This window comes from Phyllostomus hastatus, unplaced genomic scaffold (assembly GCF_019186645.2).
Source record: "Phyllostomus hastatus isolate PE091 unplaced genomic scaffold, TTU_PhHast_1.1 phas_scaffold_11, whole genome shotgun sequence".
In the NCBI taxonomy this organism is placed as follows: Eukaryota; Metazoa; Chordata; class Mammalia; order Chiroptera; family Phyllostomidae; genus Phyllostomus; species Phyllostomus hastatus.
The window spans coordinates 6,361,052-6,380,886 of NW_025334005.1; the positions used below are offsets into that span (position 1 = coordinate 6,361,052).

Below are 19,835 nucleotides of genomic sequence, written 5' to 3' on the forward strand. Positions count from 1 at the left end.
CTCTGTGCCCCTCCCGGGGGCCCGTCCCTTCCTCCCTCACTCAGCCCCTCCTGCTCGCCCAGGGAGTGCAGCCTCTGCCAGTGGGGAGCCCTGGAGCCTCTGGGCTGCACGGCGGCCTGCAGGGAGTGAGTGGAGGTCAGGGGCCGGGGTGCAGCAGTCACGGTGGGAGAGTGGCCTCGGGCTCCCTCACGCAGCGGCCTCAGGAAATGCACAGAGGTTGGGAGCCGTGTCCCTGTGCCCCACGGAGGCCAGAGATCGGCAAATCGCCCTCCTCATCAGCCTCTTGGCCAGAAAAGCACCCTCCCTGGGCTCAGGACCTGGGCAGGGAGGGTCCCAGAGAGGCAGGAGGGTCCCCCACTAAGAGCCTGAGCCCCCCCCAAAGAGTGTGTGTGAATGCGAGGTGTGTGTCTGGGGGTGCGTGAGCCTCCCACCTGTCCACGCGTCGAGGGCCCACAGGTGCCTGAGGGACCAGGTCTGGGCACGGGCGCCTGCGGTCATCCACACGCAGGGCTGCCTGTCCAGGCGTGTCCTTGTGCGTGTGTATGTCGACCTCTGTCTTGTGTGCCTGAGCACGGCTTTGTGGGGCTGTGTGCGCTCAGAAAAGCTTGTGAGGCGCATGTCTGCACGCGTGAGCCTCCGCGCAGATACACACGCACGCGTGCAGGTGAGTGCACGGTGTCCATCTGCCTGGGTCTCAACGGCTAGGAGTGCATCTATGCGTGTGTGGCCAGGGTCCTCAGACACCCACGTGGGCTTCAGGAATGGCAGGCTGGGGAGCAGTGGGGGCAGGGCGGGACGGAGCCAGAGCAGAGGTGGCAAATCCACCCTTTCCTGCACCTGTGTGCAGGGCTGTGCGAACATACGTGCTCAGTCTGTGCACAGGACACACACGTGCACAAGCATGTGTGCTCTGAACTCACACCCATGGCTCCCGCGCATGCCCTCCGGGCCAGGGCCGGGGTGGGCGGGACTCACCGGACGCTGCTGTTCCGGTGGTCGGCGGGGGGCAGCTCCAGGGCGAGGCCGGCAGGCACCGGGGGCCCCGTGGGCAGCGGCTGCTGCTGAAAGATGAGCTCAGGAGTGAGGTCCACCTCGGTGGGGCTCACCATGACCTTCGCAGCAGAGAGCAGGGCTGTCTTCCCCTTGTTGTAGTTCTCCAGCACCTGGGGACAGGACAGGGAAGCTGGTGGGGGCGGAAGGGTGGCCATCGCATGTGGGGGCAGGGCAGCCAGCTAGGCATCTCAGGCCCAGAGGAGCTGCACGGGGTCAGCTGGGTCCCACTCTCTCCCCCCAGGTCCTCTCCCCTCCAGGAAGGCCCCACCTGGCCCTGCGACTGTGCCTTGCCCCACCGATGGGCCAGGTCAGCCTTCCTGTGGCCAGGTGATGGCCATGTCGGCCATCCCTCAAGTGCCAGACGGCCTTCAGGGCCTCTGAGCTCAGCCCGACTGAGGGACAGGTCCCTGGGCATCTCTGAAACTCCTGCTCTCCACAGGGCCAGGGGGCAGTGTGGACAGGGCAGGGGTGCAGAGGCCAGGACACAAGTGGGCTCGCGCACCAGCCCAGCCCAGCCCAGCCCGGCCCAGCCGGGGGCTCTGGTTAGCGTCCCCCAGCATCCGTGCCCCGGCCTGCCCCACGGGGACAGGGAGGCAGCACAGAGGCGCCACCGGCCTCACCTTGTTGAGCCCCTCCATGACCACGTAGGGGAGGTGCTCGTGCAGCATGGCTGGGGAGATGATCACCTCGTTGAAGGCCTTGTTGTCACCCCAGATGGCGAAGTAGGTGGGCTCCTCCTGCTCGCAGCAGCTGAGGGGGCACGGGGGCCAGAGGGGAGCGGAGGGTGGGTGGCAGCCTGGCCTCGACCCCCAGGCCCTGGCTTTGCTCTCTGCCTGCGCTCGGCGGAGGTGGGTGCTTGTGGAGGACCCGCACCCCACCCGGCCAGCAGGCCCGTGTCCCTGGCTCTTGGCTCCTGCCTCACCCCCAGCCCCCACCCCCGCCCCCACCCCACCTCCAGCCCGGCCAGGGGCATTTACTTCAGACAGGGGCCTGGAGAGGCTGACCCTGAGCCTCAGCCATGGTCCCCACACGGCCTTCTCTGTGCATGTGGCCTGGGCCATGCCTGCCCCACCCTGGGCAGGGACGGAAGCCGGTACTTACCCATCCGTTTCCCTCTCTTCCCCCACCCCACGCCCTCCCCACCTGCTCACAGCTGTCTGCCACCTAATCCCAGAGGTGACGCCAAGTGACAACCGAGGTATGAGCTGGCCAGGGCCTTAGGGTGACCCCTTCAGGGCATCCACTTTTAAATGGACCACCCGTGGGGAGAGATGCCCTTGGGGACACCAGGAAGAGGGTGACACGGGGACAAGATAGGAGCCTGGCGTCTTGCTCTGGAATGGTCTTTGGATCCACTTCCAGGGCCCAGGCTGGGGCAACCCCCCCATGGGGGCCGTGGGTCATCAGTCTGCCAGCCCCCCCCAGCGCCCCCCCAGCACCCCCCCCAGCCGCCCAGCTGCCCAGCTGACGGGGCCTGGGCGGCACCTACCAGCACTGCTCTGCCGGGTGGTTGTGGACCACGTGGATGATGCGGCCCGGCGGGTAGAGTGGGGTGCTGGCCGACAGGGCGATGGTCAGGTCGCTGGGGTGGGTCCAGAGCCGTGTGCTGGCCAGGGTGGTCACCTCGGCCTCCTCGGGCAGCTCCGACTTGGGGATGCACTTAGTGGCCCCCACAATGATCCGCCACTGTGCGGGCAGAGGGGGAGGGGTCAGCAGAGCATCGATGGCTGTGTGGGCAGGGACAGAGGTGCTCAGAGCGGGGGCCAGTAGGAGCTGGGGGGCTGTGGGGCAGAAGGCAGGGCAGTGCCCACCCAAAGAGGCAGGGTCTCAGCTGGGCGGCAGCCATGGGGGCCAAAAAGCCCCCAGGGACAGAGGAGAAGGAGCTGTTAGACCTCAGGGCTGGAAAGGCACTGGGAGACCAGCCGACCCTGCCCTGGTGACGGGGAAACAGGCCCAGCAAGGGGAAAGGACGCGCTCGAGGTCACTCGGCACGTCAGAGGCAGAGCAGGTCGCCCAGCTCAGCCCAGCTGCACCTGCCAGGCCTGGCTGCCTCGGGGTCGGTCCCCAGCCACCGGTCCCCTGGGCCTGGCACGTGCCGGGACTGGGTCCGACGGAACAGCCCCACATCTCGAACCGAGCTCCTCTAGGCAGACACGGTCCGCTAAGACCTCGCTGCCCGGCCTATCCTGGCACCTGGTACCTGGCCCGGGGTCTTGCCGGCCAGTGGGTCAGGGCACCGAGGCTGGGAAGAGGCCAAACCAGGCTGACATGGCGAATGGGGTGCAGGCTGGGGCCACAGAAGCCCCACTGGTCTGAGCAGGCCCCCTGCTGCCCACCTCAGGGCACCTGCCCCAGCATTCCCCACCCTCTGCCCCAAGCCCGGCCTGCTGAAGGCCACCATGCCTCAGGAGGCGTCCCCAGTGTCCTCCAAAGACCTGATGAGGGTTAGGAAGGGCTGACCCCCTCCTCTCGGCTGCAGCGGGAAATCAGAACAAACTGCACCCCGACTGCCCTGGGAGGGGGCCAGCCTCCCCAAGCTGGGGCGCAGCAGCAGCAGCAGGCTTTGGGAGAGGCCTTCCCGTCACACACTGGGGGAAGCCCAGGGCTGGGGGGTGGCTTCCTCCTGACTTTAGGAGAAAGTGGGGTGACTGACCGACCTGAGGGTGGACTTCAGGCAGGTCTGTGGGGCAGGGGCCAGGACTCGGGAGCCCTCAGCTGGAATCTGACTCAGTTACAACGTGCTGGGTGAGCAAGAGCACACCCCTGGCCCCCTTTGGGCCTCAGTTTCCCCATCTGTATGAGGACAGTCAGGGGGCAGGTGGGATGAGCTCAGCGATGCCGAGGGTCTGATGACCTGAGGTTGCCAGGACGCCAACCACACCCCAGCCTGGCCCCAGGCCACCGGGGCCGCTGGGTTTGAGCTGAGGGACAGGTGGGGCCCAGCACAGGTAAGGTGCCCAGAGCCTGGGTGCCCGGGCGGGAGGGCAGGGAGGGGGCTCACTTTGGGCTTGGTGCTTCGCTGCAGGACGTCCAGGAGCTGTCTGCGGAAACCTTCCAGCTGGGAGAGGCCGATCCTGGGGGAGGGGACGAGGCGGCTGTCAGCCTGGCCTGGCCGGGGACCAGGAGGGGTGCGGGGTGAGGGGCCGCAGGGGCCGGCCCAGGCCCAGGGGCAGGAGGACCAGGCCGTCTAGTCCCGGGGTGGGCGGAGGGAGGTCTGCAGCTCGGCAGAGCTGAGCCAGGGAAGGGGAGGCCAGGCTTGGGTCCTGAGGGCACAGAAGCGACTCTGGTGTCCCTTGTCCCTGTCCCTCAGGGAGACGGGAATCTGAGTGAGAGAACTGTGTAGCCCAGGTGCAGAGCCCAGGTGAGGAGCCCAGGTGAGGAGCCCAGGTGAGGCGGGAAGGGAAGAGAGGATGCAGGGACTCGCCTGGGAACGAGGTCTTTGCCCAGAACCACGGCTGTCACGAACTCCTTGGAGTACTCCATGGCATCCTCGCTGCAAGGGATGCAGAGGGGCTGCTCAGGCTGGGGGGGTGGGCAGCCCTGCTCCCACACTGTGGGTGGGGGTGGCCTCCAGACTCAGGTTCCCCCAGGCAGCTTGCAGGTGCCGGGCCGCACGGCCTGCACTCTCCCTGCCCTTCCTGCCAGTAGGGCCTCGCCGGAGGTGGGCCTGGGGTCCTCCCGGCATTTGACAGAGGCCCCCCTCCACTTATCAGGTCCCTTCCAGGCCCCCAATGACCAGAAGCCAGACTGCCCAGCCCGGCCCCCGGCCCCCGAGGACACTGAGGGCCCGGGCAGCTCACCTCAGCAGGCCCCCGGGTGGGGAGTAGGCGAAGCACTTGAGGGTCGGGTACTGGGGGCGCAGCAGGAAGGAGAGGATGGCGGCGGTGCCTGCGCCCAGGGAGTGGCCCACCACTATCAGGCCGTAGTGCTTGGTTCCGCGGCCCTGGGGACCGAGAGGAGCCTGAGCCCCGCTGCACCGCAGGCTGTCCCGGCTGACGCCAGGGAGGCCGGCAGGTGGGGGGGGTCTCCCCAGGCCCCGGGCTCACGTCCCATCTGCGTGGCTGCTGCAGCGGCAGTGAGAGAACCCCACCAGGCCCTCCCCCGCCCCCACGAGCAACTTCTCAGGGAGACTCTTCTCACAGACTCGTAACTCCTTCTTCGGCACCTTGCTCAGAGGTCAGCTCTTCGGATGAGCCCTCCCCGGGTTCCCAGGAGAGGCTCCCGCCCCCCCGGATGCTGCCGCGTCTGTGTTTGGGAGTGACCTTTACGCACGGTGACTACGCCCGACTGCGATCACTCGGTCGCCTTGGGCAACCCTGGAGCCCCGACACCCCGACACCCCGACACCCCGACACCCCGACAGGGCTGGGTGCGTGGAAAGCGCCTCACCAGGTCCCTCCCGAAGGCCTGGGACAGGACCATCTCCTGCTCCAGCTTCTTCTTGATGTACTCGGCCGAGAGGACCATTCCCTGGGCGGGGAGGAACACAGGCGGGTGCTCGGGGAGGGGCCGGGGGGGCGGAGTGGGGCCTCTCGGGGGCCGGCAGCTCACTCCCTGCGCCTGCCCACGTGCCCCCTTGGCCTCCTGGCCGTGTGGCTGTGGGGCTGCTGGACACGTTATCACATTGTCCCCAGTTCTCAGATGAGAAAACGGAGGCTTGGGAGGGTTATGTGTCTAACAGAAACCAGTATCGTCTCTTCCCAGCTGCCTCCTCAGGCCCTTCGGGGTCAGGGTCCAGGCTGGGCAGGGCTGTGGGCGTCCCGGCCAGCGACGCCCAGTGGACCATCCACCCCTCTGACCGACCTCTACCAGTGAGCGCAGCAAGCAGGGAGGCCCCCACCCCGACAGGACAGGTCTGTGTGCTGGCAGGGGAGGAGGCCAGGGGCCCACGAGGCAGTGGCTACCTTGTGTCCCAGCCAGGTGCCATGGTGCCCCTCCACGGGGAGGCGCTCGGCGTCACCGGTCAGGTCCGTCAGGGCGTCCTTGCAGAGAGAGGGACCAGGTGAGGGGCGGGGCTGAGGGAGACGGGAAGAGGGAAGCAGCGCCCCCTGTGGGCTGGTAAGCTCCCCTACCCACAGGCAGCCTACCTTGGGGGACAGAGTTCCCCGGATGCTGATCACCACCTTCTTCTTGTCATGGTCCACCGCCACATAGAAGGGGGTCTCGTACACCTAGGAAGAGGGCGGCTCGTGAGCCGAGGGTCCCTGGGATGGGGCCAGACTCGGGCAAGTGACCTGAGCCGGTGTCCTCCCTGGCCAGGGAGTCTGTCTCCACCAGCCACTGGGCCCCTGCCAGCCTGCCGGCCCAGGTTACAGCCCACCCTGCCTCCCAGCCCCTGCTGTACCCGGGCTGCCCAGGGGCTGCTACCTGCCTGCTGCATCCGGAGAGGTGACTGCCCCCTCCCCCAACTCCTTCCCACAAAGGCTGAGGACAGGGAGCCCCAACCCTGGGTCTACTTCCTGGCCCTGAAGCGGGTCGGGGGAGAAGGGCCCACCTCTGCTCTGCCCAGCAGGGGGAGGACTGGAGGCTGCTGCCAGCCACACCAGCAAAGCCAAGGGCTCCTGCTGCCGGCGGGACAGCTGGGGCCCCCAGGCCCTTGGCTGCTGGCTCCTGACAGCGGGCCGCAGCCCGGCCTGCCCCCTGTGCCTGCCCAGGCCACCGGGCCCCTCACCGCGTCGTGGCAGGAGGTGTAGACGATGTCCACCGCCGTCATGTTCTCGTCCAGGAAGTGGCGCCGGATGGCGATGGCGTTGCAGCCGCAGCAGTTGTCTTCCTCGATGGTGACTCCGGGGGCGAACCGCGGCCTCGCGGGGCACAGGCAGCACCTGGGGCGGGGTGGCGGGGGCTGAGGGCCAGGGACCGCGGGCAGGGCAGTTTCCCGCCGTCCTCTCTGCAGCCGGCCCTTGCAGCCCTGCCCCCTGCCGGGCCTCCTCGCACAGCTCCACTAGCCAGTGCCCAGCCCTGGTCTCCCTGGGCCTCTGGTGGCCTGTGACCTGTGACCTGTGACCTGTGGCCTGGGGGCTCCTCCCTCCCCCGTAAGGGGCCCTCTCCCCTGGACTGCGCTCCCTCGGTGGCAGCCTCCTCGGCCCGTCCTCTCCCCGAGGCCCAGAGGTCTGGGCCGGGCTCCCCTCCCCTTGGGCCCCACCCGCTCTTGCAAAGCCTCATCAGGGCTCGGGGTTGGACGCGGCCTCGGCGCCGACCGACCACCTGGATGCTCCCACCCAACCGCCCACAAGGCCTCAGCCGCCCCAGGCCCCAGGCCCCGAGTGCGCGCCCCACTGTCCTCCCTCCGCCCCAGGCGCCGGGCCCTCTTCAGGGTCCTCCCCAACCCTCACCCCACGTCCAGCCGGCAGCACGTCGGCTGGCTCTGCCTTGGGGTTCATGGCCAGACCGCACCCCCGCACCCTGCCCCAGGCCACCACGGCCTCTGCCTGGGAGTGTCACCATGGCCCCCTGCCCGGTCTCCCTCGTCTACATCACCCCCCACCTCCTCAGCTCGGCAGCCAGGGTGACCCCTTAAGATGCTTCAAGCCACGTCGCTGCACTCAGACCCTTGAGCGCTGCCCCCCTCGCCCACTGCAGGAGCCCGATGCTCTCAGCGGCCGAGGGCCCTGCCCCGTCTGGCCCTGGCTCTCCAGCCTGATGCCCCCGACTCCCCTCCGGCCAGCGGCCTTCTTGCCCTCCAGATGCGCTGGCCGAATTCCTGCCTCGGCATCTGCGCACCCATGGCCCACTCCGCCTGCGACCCTCTTCTGGACACTGTGTGGCTGGACTTGCTCCCTGCAGGCGCTGGCTGGAATGTGTGTCACGGGGCGGCACCCCCTGGCCACTTTGCCCAACACGGCCAGCCCCCCACCAGCATTCCCACGCTCAGCTCATCCTTCTCCAAAGCACCCATCTGGTCTCCTGGTCTGTGCATTGCCTGTGCCTCAGGAGGCTTTGCTCTGCTTCAGAGCCATGTCACCAGCACCCCACACAGTGCCAGGTACGTAGTAGGCTCCCCCAAATGAATGGGTGTGAGCAGCTGAGCTGGGCCCCCAGCAAGGCGTGCAGCTGCTCCTCAGGCCACCAGAGGGAGCCAGCGCCCAGCAGATCGAGCCAGGAGCCAGGCGAGCACCTGACCCGCCCCTGCCAGTCGTCTTGACAGCTGAGATTTTATGAAGAATCCTGAATTTTGACGATGAGGAGAGGTTTCTCTTCACTTGAGTAGCAGCCAAGGGGCTGTCACACACTTCCTGAGGGGGAGGGGCCTTGCTGAGAAAACCCAGAGTGGAGTCAAATCTTGGAAGCCCCTCAGTGCATGCTGAGAGAGCCCCACGCCCCGTGCCAGGCCGAGCGGGTCTGGGGGCCCGAGTCTGGGGGCCAGGCCCCTGCTTCTCAGGCAGCTGTCTGCTCTCTCCAGCCTCAGCCCCGAAGTGTGGCCCCCACGGCGTGGCCTTGGGAGACAGGCCTGGGCTTGAGTCCTTGCTCTGGAATGTCCCTTCCTGGCAGGAGGGCCTGGAGGGCACTAGGCCGCCCAGGGCCCAGTCTCCTCCTCTGCAGGAGCAGGTGCTGATGGCCACTTCCCGGGGCCAGTGTGACACCAAAGCCCAAGACGCTGGCAGAGCCCAGCATACGACAGGCACTCGATCGATCGATCGCGGCTCTCCCTCTGCCCAGTGGGAGGCTGCCTCTGGGCTGGCAACCGGAGCCGGGGCACCGCCAAGCGGCAGGGCCCGCGGCCGGGAGGCCGGCACTCCTGGCACAGGGAGACAGGGGCGGGGCCACGGGCAGGCCTGGCCTGCCATGCTCCTCGTGGGACGCGGGACATGGGAGGACGGGAGAAATGCTGCCAGGTGAAGGGCCTATGCCCACCTTCCTCCCGTCAGTGCTGGGTCTGAGGACCGTCTCTGGTAGCAGTGAGAAGCTGCTACCGGCGCCAACACCCCTCCTGTCTGCAGAGCACCGCGTGCCCAGCCTACCAGGGGCTCCCTGGCTCCTGAGACGGCCTACGGGTGGGCAGGACAGACGCTGCCATATAAATGATGCCCCCACCCTGCCCCAAACAATGGAACAGGGCCTGTCGGAGCCCCGGTCAGGGGCCTCCTGGGCTGGGCTTGAGAAGCTCTCAGCCTCAGCGGGCGCCCCCAAGGATGCCAGGAGGCGCAGCAGCGGTGCGGGGGCTGAGGCACGGGGCACTCGGGGCGCTCTGTCCTTGCCGGGGACGCGGTGAAAACAAGGTCCCGAGAGCAGGGGTGCCGCAGACAGAAGCCGCCTGCCCAGCACGCCCTCCTTTCTGGAACAGGGAGCCAGGGAGCTGTCCTCCTTCTGCCTGGCCGCGGCTGACTGCAGAGACAGCCGGCACAGGGAAGGGCCCTCCTGGAGCTGTGCGCTCCTCGGGCCGCTAGGGGAAGCCGAAGCCGGCCGGGCTGGGCCGCTGACCGAGGGCGGCGCCACACTGCAGGCAAAGTCGGGGCTGAGGGCAGGCCAGCAGCTGGGCAGAGCCTCCCACTGAAGGGCCTTTCCACCAGGAAAGTCCTTCCTTTCTGAGAGGCAGGGCACCGGAAGGGGGCAGGGGAAGGGAGGGTGAGCGGGTCAGGCAGGGGACAGGGACCAGCAGGCCCAGGCGGGCAGCGTCTCTCGGCTAAGCCTCTCGCACCACTCCAGGCGGCGTGCGCCACCGTCCCCACCTGACAGACAGGCTGAGGCTGGCAGGGGGAGGCAGGCCTGCTCAAGGCGGCGAGCGACAAAGCCCAGATGCAAACCTGGGGCTGCGGGACCCCACGCCCTTCCCCGCCCAGGGCTAACGCAGCCCCGGGGAGGCCGAGGCCCCCGAGACAGTGCAGAGACCAGCAGCACAGGCCTCGCGGGGGTGGGGCAGATCAGGGCACGGAAGCAGCCTGTTTAGGGGAAGGGAGCGCCTCCCTCCGAGGGCCCAGCTCCTCGACCCCGGCCCTTCCACCCTTGCAGGCCCGTGGGCAGGGGGGCGGGCGGTACTCACGAGCAGGACCTCGCCAGCTGGCAGAGGCCACAGGCCGGCTTCCGCATCAGGTACATGGGCCAGCCGTAGGCGGCCAGCGCGAACAGCATGTAGTAGCAGACCTCCTTGTAGCGCAGCATCTCTTGCTGGAAGACAGGGGGCAGCGGGCGGTCACCTCCTGACCTTGGTGCCTGCGGCCTCAGGGCCCGCGAGCTCCCCGGGGGCTGCAGACCCCCTCCTGTCTCGCAGGAGGAACCGCCCCTCCACGTGGTAATTGCGTTTCCCTAATTATCTCCCTGCAACCAGGGCGCGCGTCCTCCCGGGACCTGTCCTGTGGCTCCAATCTCAGAGTCACCGACTGGGGACAGAAAAACACTCGGAGCGCTGGATCGATTTCCTCACCCAGTTTCCCAGTAAGGGAAGAGAAGGGGAGGGGGGAGTGGTCATCCTGCCCCCTCCCCTGGCCTCCGCAATGAGGCCCAGATCCTCTGGCTAGGGGGTCCAGGCCTTGAGCCACCGGCCGCCGGCCCTGGATGAGGACACGCTAGTTGCTGGCTCTCTGGCTCGATGCACTGAGTCACTGACTGGAAAGGGGCGTCTGGGTGGATCCTGATCTCTCTGGGGAAAGGCGCCAGCTGGAAGCCCCGTGTCTGGGGCCAGGGGCTGTGGCTACCAGCCTGAAGGGCTGGAGGGGGCAGAGGCAAGGGTGTCCCAGCAAAGCAAAGCCCCGGTCAGTGCCCCTGCCCCCCAGGGACCGCAGCACTCCCGCACTGGGAGGGCCTGAGCCGCCTCCTGCGAGTTCAAGAGGGTGATTAGTCATCCTGGGAAGGGGACGAGGTACGGCCTTCATCAGGGCCCAGAGCAGCAGAGCCCAGCCTGGGCCACTCGTCTGCTCTTCAGGAATGAGCTGGAGGAGGTCCTCATCCTCTCTGAGTGTCAGAGCTCCGGGCTGCGGGGTGGGTGTGGCAGCCTCTGCCCGTGGCAGGCAGGCAGGCAGGCAAGCACTCAGCACCCAGAGGCCGGGCTGCCCGCCCCTGCCGCCTCCGTGGCTGAGCACACCAGCCACGCACAAGGGGGTAGTACAAAGCCCTGCTGTGGGGAGTGGGGGCAGATGGACCCTGGAGGCTTTTCCAGGGGGTGCAGATGGGAGGATGAATCCTTTCTAGCAGCACCCTTTCTGACAGGCACCACTGTTTGCTGGCGCCGCGCTGAGAACTGGACTCAGGAGGGCTGACTTGCTCCCCACCAGAGCGCTGAGTGGGAGGTGTGCCCGGGACCAGGTACGCACGAGCAAACAGGCGCAGGGGGCCACCGCGACCTCGGCGGGGCTGACGCATACCCCTTCCGTGTGCTCCCCAGGCAGAGCCGGCCCTGGACAGCCCCCTGCTCGCTGCCCGGGTTTCTGCGGAGGGCCCAGGAGAAGAGGCTCTGCCGCGAGAAGCCGGAGCCTGAAGTGCTGCGTCCCACCGCCTTTTATGACGGTAGCAATGGCAACAGTGACAGCAATCACAGCGATGGCGACAGCACACTCTGGGAAGCAGCTCCCAGTCCTGAGAGGCCAGGGCCAAACAGCCGGAGCACGGTCAAGCAGGTTCAGGGCGTTCCTCCGCACAGCCAGCATGGAGGAGGTTCTCGGGAGGAAGGGGGCGTGGCCAAGAGGAGGGGCTGGCTGGAGCAGGTGGTTTGCTCGGGGTCGTTCCAGCCAAGGGAGAGAGGGATGAGGGACAACAGGACAGGGTGGGTGGGGGTGGTACCGACTCACCGAGTTCTTGAGGTCGAGGTACTTGGTGTTTCTGGTCACCGGCATCCCAGACAGGAAGGCCAAGATGTCGTTGTTGGCCTGCGAAACAGGTGTGCACAGGTGGCTGCCCCAGGCCCGCTGTGCACGCTGAGGAAGGGGTCTGGGCACCCAGCCCTGTGCTCTGCCTGCTTCCTGGGGGCCTTGGGAGCCCGAGGGCTGCGTGCCGCCCAGCGCCTCTGTGACCCAGCCAGTGGTCATACTGCCAGTGGCTTCCCTTCCACTCGAAGGGCCATCCCCAACCTCTACTGGGGACATTCCTAGGCCAGGCCAGGGGGATGCATTTTGTGGGAGATGCCGGGAGACCCTGGCTGGGACTGGTGTGTTGTGGGGCATGGGGTGGACGGGACGGAGAGGCGAGGGCACAGGCTGAAGCCCGAGTTGCACCATGCGTTAGCCCCTGTGCTCAGCAGTCCCCTGTGGGGGCCTGGCCGGGAAGTAGCCACAGGTGGCCCAACAGAGGGGGGTGGCTCAAGCCAGAGCCATAAGTGGTGGCCGCAGGAGTGAGCTGGGGACGAGAGGGGTCGGGCATCAGAGGGTGACTTCCAGGGCCCAAGAGACACGTGTAAACCCGGGCGCCAGGAGCAGCAGCAGGGGCAGGGGCCGCAGGGAGAGGCCTGGGTGGAAGGCGGTGGCGGGGCGGCACCTGGAGAGGGGCCGGGCGCTCACCTCGTCCAGCACGGCATTGCGCTTGGCCCGCTGTCGCTGCCGAAGCAGCACCAGGCCGGCGATGATGTCGGACGGCACGATGTCCAGGTCGCGGAAAAACTCGGCGAAGAGGTAGGCAATTTCTGAGTAGGCGTCCTACGAGGTCCAGGGAAGCAGGGGGCGTGGGCGGGGCAGCGGGAGAGAGAAGAGGAGAGCGGGAGTGAACCCCCTGGGCCCGGGCCTCCGCCTGGGCCCCTGTGCATGGGGTCACCCTGGCACCTCGAGGCGTCGGCCCCGAGCGGCCCTCTGCAGTGCCAGCCGGAGGGCCTGGCTCTGGGCCCCGTGGACCTGACCCTTCTCCCTCGCTGCCTCCCGGCCCTCCTCTGTCCTCGGCGCTCCTAGGGCACTCACCATCCAGCACGCACAGATGCCGACTGGAGCCATTTCCTGCTCTTTCCCCACACACTAGGAATCAAGGCCTGCACAGCCCGCTGGTGTCTCCTCCGGCCTTTCTCTCTAGCAGAGAAGCCAAAACTAAGCTCCTGCCTGCTGCTTCCTCCCGCCTCTGAGTTTCTCCCCAGCTCCTCTGCCCGGGCCGCAGGCTCAGGGACCCCACCGTGTGCCTGGAGCAGGGTGCAATGCTGGGCCAGGGGCCTCTCTGGCTCCCCTGCAAACCCGGCCCTCGGGACAGCCCTGCGGGTCCGTGGGCCCTGGGTCCTCCCTGCCTCACACCAAGCTGCCGTCTGGAGCCTTGCCCCTAACCTGTTTGGGAGGCTGTGCTGGGAAAAAAAAAAACTTATGGCGACTGGTTCTGTGTGGCTGGGTTCCACCCTTGAGTTCTGGCCCTTGCACAGAAAGAAGAACAAAGGGTTGCAAACTCCAAGGCCTAAGGGTGCCAGATGGAGCCAGCTGCAGCTCAGCCCCAGCTGGGCGGTCCTGAGAGGGGCCCGGGCTGCCCGACCCAAACACACAGAAGTCGATGTTTAAATGTATCCGATGCATCCGATTTGAGTCGTTAAGAACATAGCGCAGGCTGAAGAAAACGTACTCTGGGCCGGACCTGACCCCGTCTCCCCACTCCTCGCCCCACCGGGGAGTTCTCCCTTCTCACCAGACTCCAGCACCAGCCCCTTCTTGAGCCTTGGTAGGCCCAGCCCCCGTCAGCCAGGGGACAGCTCCCTGCCCTCCCCATGGCCTGCCTGTGAACCAGGCCCTGGGCCGTGACCCCTCAGACCCCTAGGTAGGGGTGTTTCCCACCCACCAGGGGAACTGGGAGGGGGTGCTTTCTTATACGCGAGTGTTCACGCTACAGCTCACCGGCGGCTGCCAGTGGGAAAGAGCCACTCGAGGCTGCTGGTGGCTTCCACGCTCGGGGAGGAGCAGTCTCCTGACCTCACTGGCTCTGCCCCTAACTAGCCGTGGGACACTGCACCTCTCTGGGTCTCAGCTGCCCGATCTGCAAAACGAAGGGCTGGGCCAGATGATCTCCAAGGGCCCTGTGAGCACCCGGAGCTCTGCCTGAGGCCCCCGAGGGTCCTGCCTCCCCGTGCCCTTCTGTGGCTCCCTGCCGCCCACAAGACCGGGTGCTCCTCGGACGGAGTGCGGGAGTGGAGCCCGGCTGCGTGCCCAGGGCCGCACGGAGCGCTTTGTGGCTGCAGCAGACTCCCAGCCGGTCTGCAGCTGGCGAGACGCTGCTTTCCCTTGTCTTCAGGTTGCCCCCATGTTTGAGCGTCTCCTCTAAACTAGACTCTGAGTTCCAAGGCGGGGAGTGGTCAGTGAAAAACCCTCAAATATTTCTGTTCCCTTGATGAAGCGAGAGGTCGGCTGTTTCACACGCAGGAGGGGGCTCGTATATGCAGGTGGCAGGGGTGGGGGAGCTTGTGTATGCGCAGACTGTCACCTGGCTCCCGCTCAGAGCCCAGCTGCCTTCCCCCGGCCGGGCCCACCCAGCTCTGCCAATGAGCCGAGGGACCTGAGGCTCGGACAGCAGGACAGGAGCCCTCAGGACGCACCCCCCGGGCACTTACTGACTGCGAGTCCTTGGTCCGCGTGCAGCAGAGGAACACTTTGAGCCGGCGTGACCAGCTGGTGGCCTGGCCCTCCTCCAGCCGGTGCCTGCAAGGAGGGGAGTGGGCACGCATGAGGCCACAGGGCCGGACCGCAGAGCCGGCGCCCGGCCATTATGAAGACAGGGTGGCCTGTCCCCAGGACCCCACAAAAGGACTCCCTCGGGGTGTCTGGGCCCAGCCACAGTGGGGTGGCCAGTGAGCTGGCCGCCCCTGAGGGGACTCCCGCTGGCCTCAGGTGCTGTGCCAATGGCCGGGGCACCCTGATGCTGCAGACTGAGCACCAGCCTGCCTCGGGGGCTCCGGGGCTGGCAGCTGGGACCTGTCGCACGGAGCTGCCCCTGCTCGGAAGGGCTTCAGACGGTCACACCCTCCGCACGTGGGGGAGGTGCAGGGCTGACGGAGGCTCTGGGTTTCCCGGTTCCTTGGGCTTGCTACCTTGGAGGGCACAGGGCCCCCCGCCTTCACCTGCATGGCTGGCCCTGGCCGTGCCCACCCCGCCCGCGGCCTCCCAAGGCTGGCTGTCCGGGTGGGGAGCTGGGTGTCCGAGAGTCTGCACCCAAAGGCAGAGTGGTAGGGGGGCCAGGCCCCTCAGAGGCCCTTCCTTGGTCAGGTGCCTGGTGTGTCTTCAGCACGGCGATGACAGGCCCGGTGTTGAAAACGGACACTCCCAGACCGAGCAAGAAGGGACTGGCGTGCTTCTGTGACACGTGCCCCCACCGCGGGCCCTGTCAGAGCCTGACGCCAGGCGGTCACGAGGGGAGGGCACGGCGGCCCTGAGCACACGCCAGGCACTTAGCGTCCATCAGAAGTGACGGGCCGGGCCCTCCCCCCGAGCCCCTGAGCTCTTCTCGGTGGCAAAGGCCACTTCTTGCTCCTGACCCCGGTCCCGCAAGGCCAGGGGAAGCCACAGGGCTTTCCAGGGCTACCGGAGGGGGGAGGAAAGGGTGCACAGGAAGTGCTGTTTCTGGGACCTGCCAGCCGCATCCTAAACCAATGTCCCACCTGCCGGAGGCTTGAGAAAGGGAGAGCATGCTGGCCAAGCCAGACTCCCAGAGCATCATTTTTTTTTTAACCCTTTCTAATCTAATGGGGTTTTCAAAGGTTCAAAGAGAATTTCCTGCTGTGTCTCCGGCTTGATGGAGGCGCTGACTGTACACTGCCCTGCAGTACTCTTTGTGTCCACCAGGGGGCAGACGGCGCCGGTGACAGGTTTGGCCTAAGGCAGTTAAGTTAGGCTGCAGAGACCAATACAGGGTGACACATACACAATCCGGACAGAAAAAGTTCACGGACCAGCAACCCTCTGCCCCCGGGGACTCACTAAAGGGAAGGGAGGACAGGTACTCCTTCTGCAAAGACCCAAGATCAAGGTTCCCCGGGAAGAATGCTGGAAATAACCCATCTCCCAGCTCCCATCAGTTGTCACTAGAAGGAGAAAGGGCCAAGGACTCAGACAGCTTCCTGACTTCCAGAAACTAAGTCCTCCTGTCAGCAAGGCACAGCAGGCCTCGTGCGCATCCCTGAGCCTGGAAGTGGATGAAGGGCTGGCGGGCTCACGAACGCCCCGGTTAGGAAAACTGATCGTTTCCAAGTGGGGGGCGGAGGGTGGGCGGGGAACAGCCTGAGAGGCAGCCGAGCCACGGCCTGGGCGGCCCCCCTGAGCCCGACCTGAGAGCTGCAGAAACCGCAGCCGGACGGGACCTGTGAGCTCTGAGGCCTCTCGCTCATCTGCACCGGGCCCAGAGGTCGCAGGAAGACGTCCCATTAAAATGACAGCCACTGCTGTCAAACCCCCACTGCTGCAAAGGCGCTGGCTGCCCCGGGTCCCAGAGGCAATTACCCGGGCCAGGGAGGGGAGATTTTCTCGCAGGGCCCCAGGGGCCCGGAAACTAGGTCGGGTGGCGGGGTGTGCTCAGAGTGAGCAAAGTGGGACAGGGCTGGTGGCCGGCCGGCTACCCGGGGAGGAAAAACGGCTCCGGAGCCTTGGCCCCGAGAACAGGCATTCCGGGCTGGGAGGTGGCCAGCCCAGGCCTGGGTGTGGCCCTGGCTGCAGCGCCGAGCTGACGTGGAGGCAGGAGGCTGGAGTGGGGAGGTGCCTGCTGGGCCTGGGGACTGGGGCAACCCACACCCCCTTCCCCGGCTGAGGGCTCCTGACCCCGCCGCCCCGCACTGCAGGTGTGGAGCCAGTTCCGTGCTCCACCAGCGTGACCTGGGGCCTCCCCGGGGTTCCACTCCTGTCTGCAGCATGGGACTCACGGCCGCACCGGGGCTGGCAGGAGGGCTGGCGGTGGAAAGGGCGGGGCCTGACCCTCAGCACAAGCTCAATGAACAGGCCTGACTGTGGCCCATCCTGGAAACTCCCTCTTTTTTCCTTTCAATAAACAACAACTGCTGTGACCCGGGTGCCCTCCCTCATTCTTTCTGCCAAGGCTCAGCCTTCCCCATTCTTCAAAACACCGGGGAAAACCTACCCCTCCAGGAAGTCTTCCTTGGCTAACCTCCTCCAGCCCCCTTAACCCTGGAGGCAGCCCAGCCAGCGGTTAAGAGCATGGGCTCCCAAGCCAGCCTGCCTGGGCTGGGTCCCAGCCCCACCACGGAGCAGCTGAGTCACCCCAGGCCGGTCACATAGCCTCTCCCCGGCCCAGTGTCTTCATCTGCAGGGAGGAGGATGGTAACAGCTACCCCGTGGAGACACTGTGAGTTAACATGTACGATTGGCTTGGCCTGCACGTGCCTCCTGCTGGCACTGCCGTGGCCACCGGCATTGAAGGTGAGAACAACGGCCGCCCTTTACTGAGCACGTGAACCCCTGGGAGCGCTGCGTTGGCCGCCTGGCAGGTATCATCTGCCTCAAACCTCCGCACAGCAGCGCGAGGCACGAACTGCATCATTCCACTTGACAGACCAGGAAACTGAGGCGGGGACAGGTAAGCCTGGGGCCAAGCCTGTGGGTGCAATGCAGTTTGGGAGGCGTGGAGCCAGCCTTGCCCGCCTGTCAGCCAGTCCCGAGAGCGGCCTGCCCACGGCCCAGCCCACTGACCGTAGGTTGTAGGTCCGCAGGTTGCGCTGCCTCCTCTTGGTGGCTCTCAGCTTGACGAAGGTGCGGCCCGTGGGGTCGAAGACGCAGAGCACGGTGATGCAGACGCTGAGGATGACCACCCAGTTGCAGACGACCATTCCTGCAGGGGCAGCAGCGGGGAGCGAGAGGTGGGGGTGCTGCTGGGGACACCTCCCTGGCTCCCCGGCTCCCCACCCCCAACTGCTGCCGGCACCCAACAAGGCTCAGAAGCCCTGGCTCCAGGCTGGGGCTGGGTGGCCGTCCCCTCCCGGGCTGGGACCCCAAGGTCTACCCTTGGAACAGAGCCGGCGACTCTAGGTTACCAGTGAGACGCTGAGGGGCCCTCACCTGGTGCCCCGGGCAGCGCTGCACCTGCTGCTGCACCCCCAGACTGGGGTCCCACGTGGGTGGGTCCACGGGCCCTCCCAGAAACCGCTCCCCTGCGGTGGTGCCCGGGCTCCCCTCCTGCCCCGTCCCGCCACCCCCACGGCCAGCCGGCCGGCCGACATACCAAGGGTGACGTTCTTGGCGGTGAGGTCGTTGCAGGAGGTGTAGTACTGAGTCAGCCAGACGATGCCCACGATGGCGTAGATGAACTCGATCACCAGGATGGCTGTGAGGACGGCAGGGCCCTGGCTGAAGGACGGCCACCCTCTGCCCATGGGGAAGGGCCCTGGAACCTCGGCCTGGCCCCTCCTACCGCAGGGCCTTGGCCAGCTGGGCATTGGGGGCATCAGACCCCCGCCGCTCCCCACCCCCAGGCCCCGTTCATGGAGCAGAGAGCCCGGAGAGTGCGGCCCCCCCCGCCCCCACCGTGACTCTGTCCCGTGGTAGTGTGCCCTCCGGCCCCAACACTCCCAACGGAGGGGGTCACTGGGAAGGAGGAGGATGAGGAGGCATTTCCCTGCTCTCTCAGGACTTGAGGGTTATAACCGTGAACTCTGGAATCAGACGTGTCTGGGGCAAGCTACCTAGTGTCTCTGAGCCTCTGCTTCCTCGTCTGTAAAGTGGGCGGCAAGGTCTGTGTGAGAGAGGCACTGCTGTGTGAGAGTTAGACGGCAGGTGCTCACGTCAGGGAGGCTGCAGTGTCTACCCAGGAAGAGGCCTCTGGCCCTTGAGGCAGGAGCGGGGAGGAGGCGCTGCAGCGGCTGCTGCTGGCACCCTGAGCCCGGGACTCAGGCCAGGCAGGGGGGGGGCGGGCACTGGGGTGGCCTGGGAAGCCCTAGCTCCACAGGCAGTGAGTGCAGTGTGGCAACGCAGCCAGACTTCGGAGCCAGACAGCCTGGGTTCGAACCTCAGCTCCGACGCCTGCACATGAGCCGCGTGGCCCTGAGGGAGCAGATTAACCTCCCTGGGTCCCAGAGTCTCCCATGTGTACAACGAGACTAATAATAGCTCCTCCCAGAGTTAACGTGAGGGCAGTTCATAGAAGCACGAGAGGAGTGTTCCTTAGGGATGGGGAGAAGCCCCGGTCGGGGGTGGGGAGGAGGGGGGGCTGGCCCTCCAGGGAACAGCTGGTACAGGCCCCTGGGGGCTTTTCCCTGGACGGTGGGGAGACAGGGAGAGGCAAAGGAGGCTGTTCCGGGACCGTCACAAAGCAGCTGAAAAGGCAGCCTAGAACAGGGTCGGGGAACCTTTTCGGTAAAGACCAGAGAGTAAATGTGTCAGATGTGCAGGTCACATTCTCTCTGTCGCAGCCACTCAGCTCTGCTGTTGTCACACGAACGCAGCCAGAGACAAGGAGCACAGGAATGAATGCGTGTGGCTGGGCCCCAATAAAACTTTATTTACAAAGCAGACAGCCGGTCGAGCACGGCCTCCGGGCCCGGCCTGCCGGTCCCTGGTCTAGAGCTTCCGCCCCGTGAGTCTGCGGGGGCCCCAGCGCGGGCCCCAGCGCACTTGGGCTGCGTGCGCGGCAGAGCGCCGAGGAGGGTGGGGGCGGGGTGGTCCGAAGCGGCCCCCACCCGAGGCGGGCAGCCCTTACCCAGGCGCACGTAGAGCACGTACTGCATGGATTCGCGGGGCTCCGTGTAGAGGATGCCTCCGCGCATGCTCAGCCAGATGATGGCCATCTCGGCGATCATGCAGCTCAGCAAGATGCCCAGGTAGCCGCGGCCGTGGTCCACCAGGTTGAGGGAGCAGGCCTCGTGGGGGTTGTAGACCAGGCCGAAGAGCACCACGGACAGGATCACAAACCTGGGGGGACCGGCACGTGCGTGAGAGGGGCCACAGCCTGCACCCCTCCCGCTG

General features: G+C 66.7%; 1 protein-coding gene across 3 annotated transcripts in view; it reads right to left on the minus strand.

The window, feature by feature from the left end:
- Positions 1-19,835, minus strand: part of DAGLA (diacylglycerol lipase alpha) — a 59,587-nt gene that overhangs the window by 2,317 nt on the left and 37,435 nt on the right. For all 3 annotated transcript variants that reach the window (XM_045855419.1, XM_045855420.1, XM_045855418.1), the window contains exons 3-19: positions 19,570-19,781; positions 18,097-18,198; positions 17,568-17,706; positions 14,486-14,573; positions 12,480-12,614; positions 11,775-11,852; positions 10,034-10,158; positions 6,725-6,878; positions 6,141-6,224; positions 5,958-6,035; positions 5,443-5,523; positions 4,854-4,996; positions 4,478-4,546; positions 4,055-4,127; positions 2,543-2,739; positions 1,674-1,803; positions 976-1,163 (exon numbers count right to left, since the gene is read on the minus strand). In XM_045855419.1, coding sequence (XP_045711375.1) covers positions 976-1,163; positions 1,674-1,803; positions 2,543-2,739; positions 4,055-4,127; positions 4,478-4,546; positions 4,854-4,996; positions 5,443-5,523; positions 5,958-6,035; positions 6,141-6,224; positions 6,725-6,878; positions 10,034-10,158; positions 11,775-11,852; positions 12,480-12,614; positions 14,486-14,573; positions 17,568-17,706; positions 18,097-18,198; positions 19,570-19,781 — 2,076 coding nt within the window. The remainder of the gene's footprint in view (positions 1-975; positions 1,164-1,673; positions 1,804-2,542; positions 2,740-4,054; positions 4,128-4,477; positions 4,547-4,853; positions 4,997-5,442; positions 5,524-5,957; positions 6,036-6,140; positions 6,225-6,724; positions 6,879-10,033; positions 10,159-11,774; positions 11,853-12,479; positions 12,615-14,485; positions 14,574-17,567; positions 17,707-18,096; positions 18,199-19,569; positions 19,782-19,835) is intronic.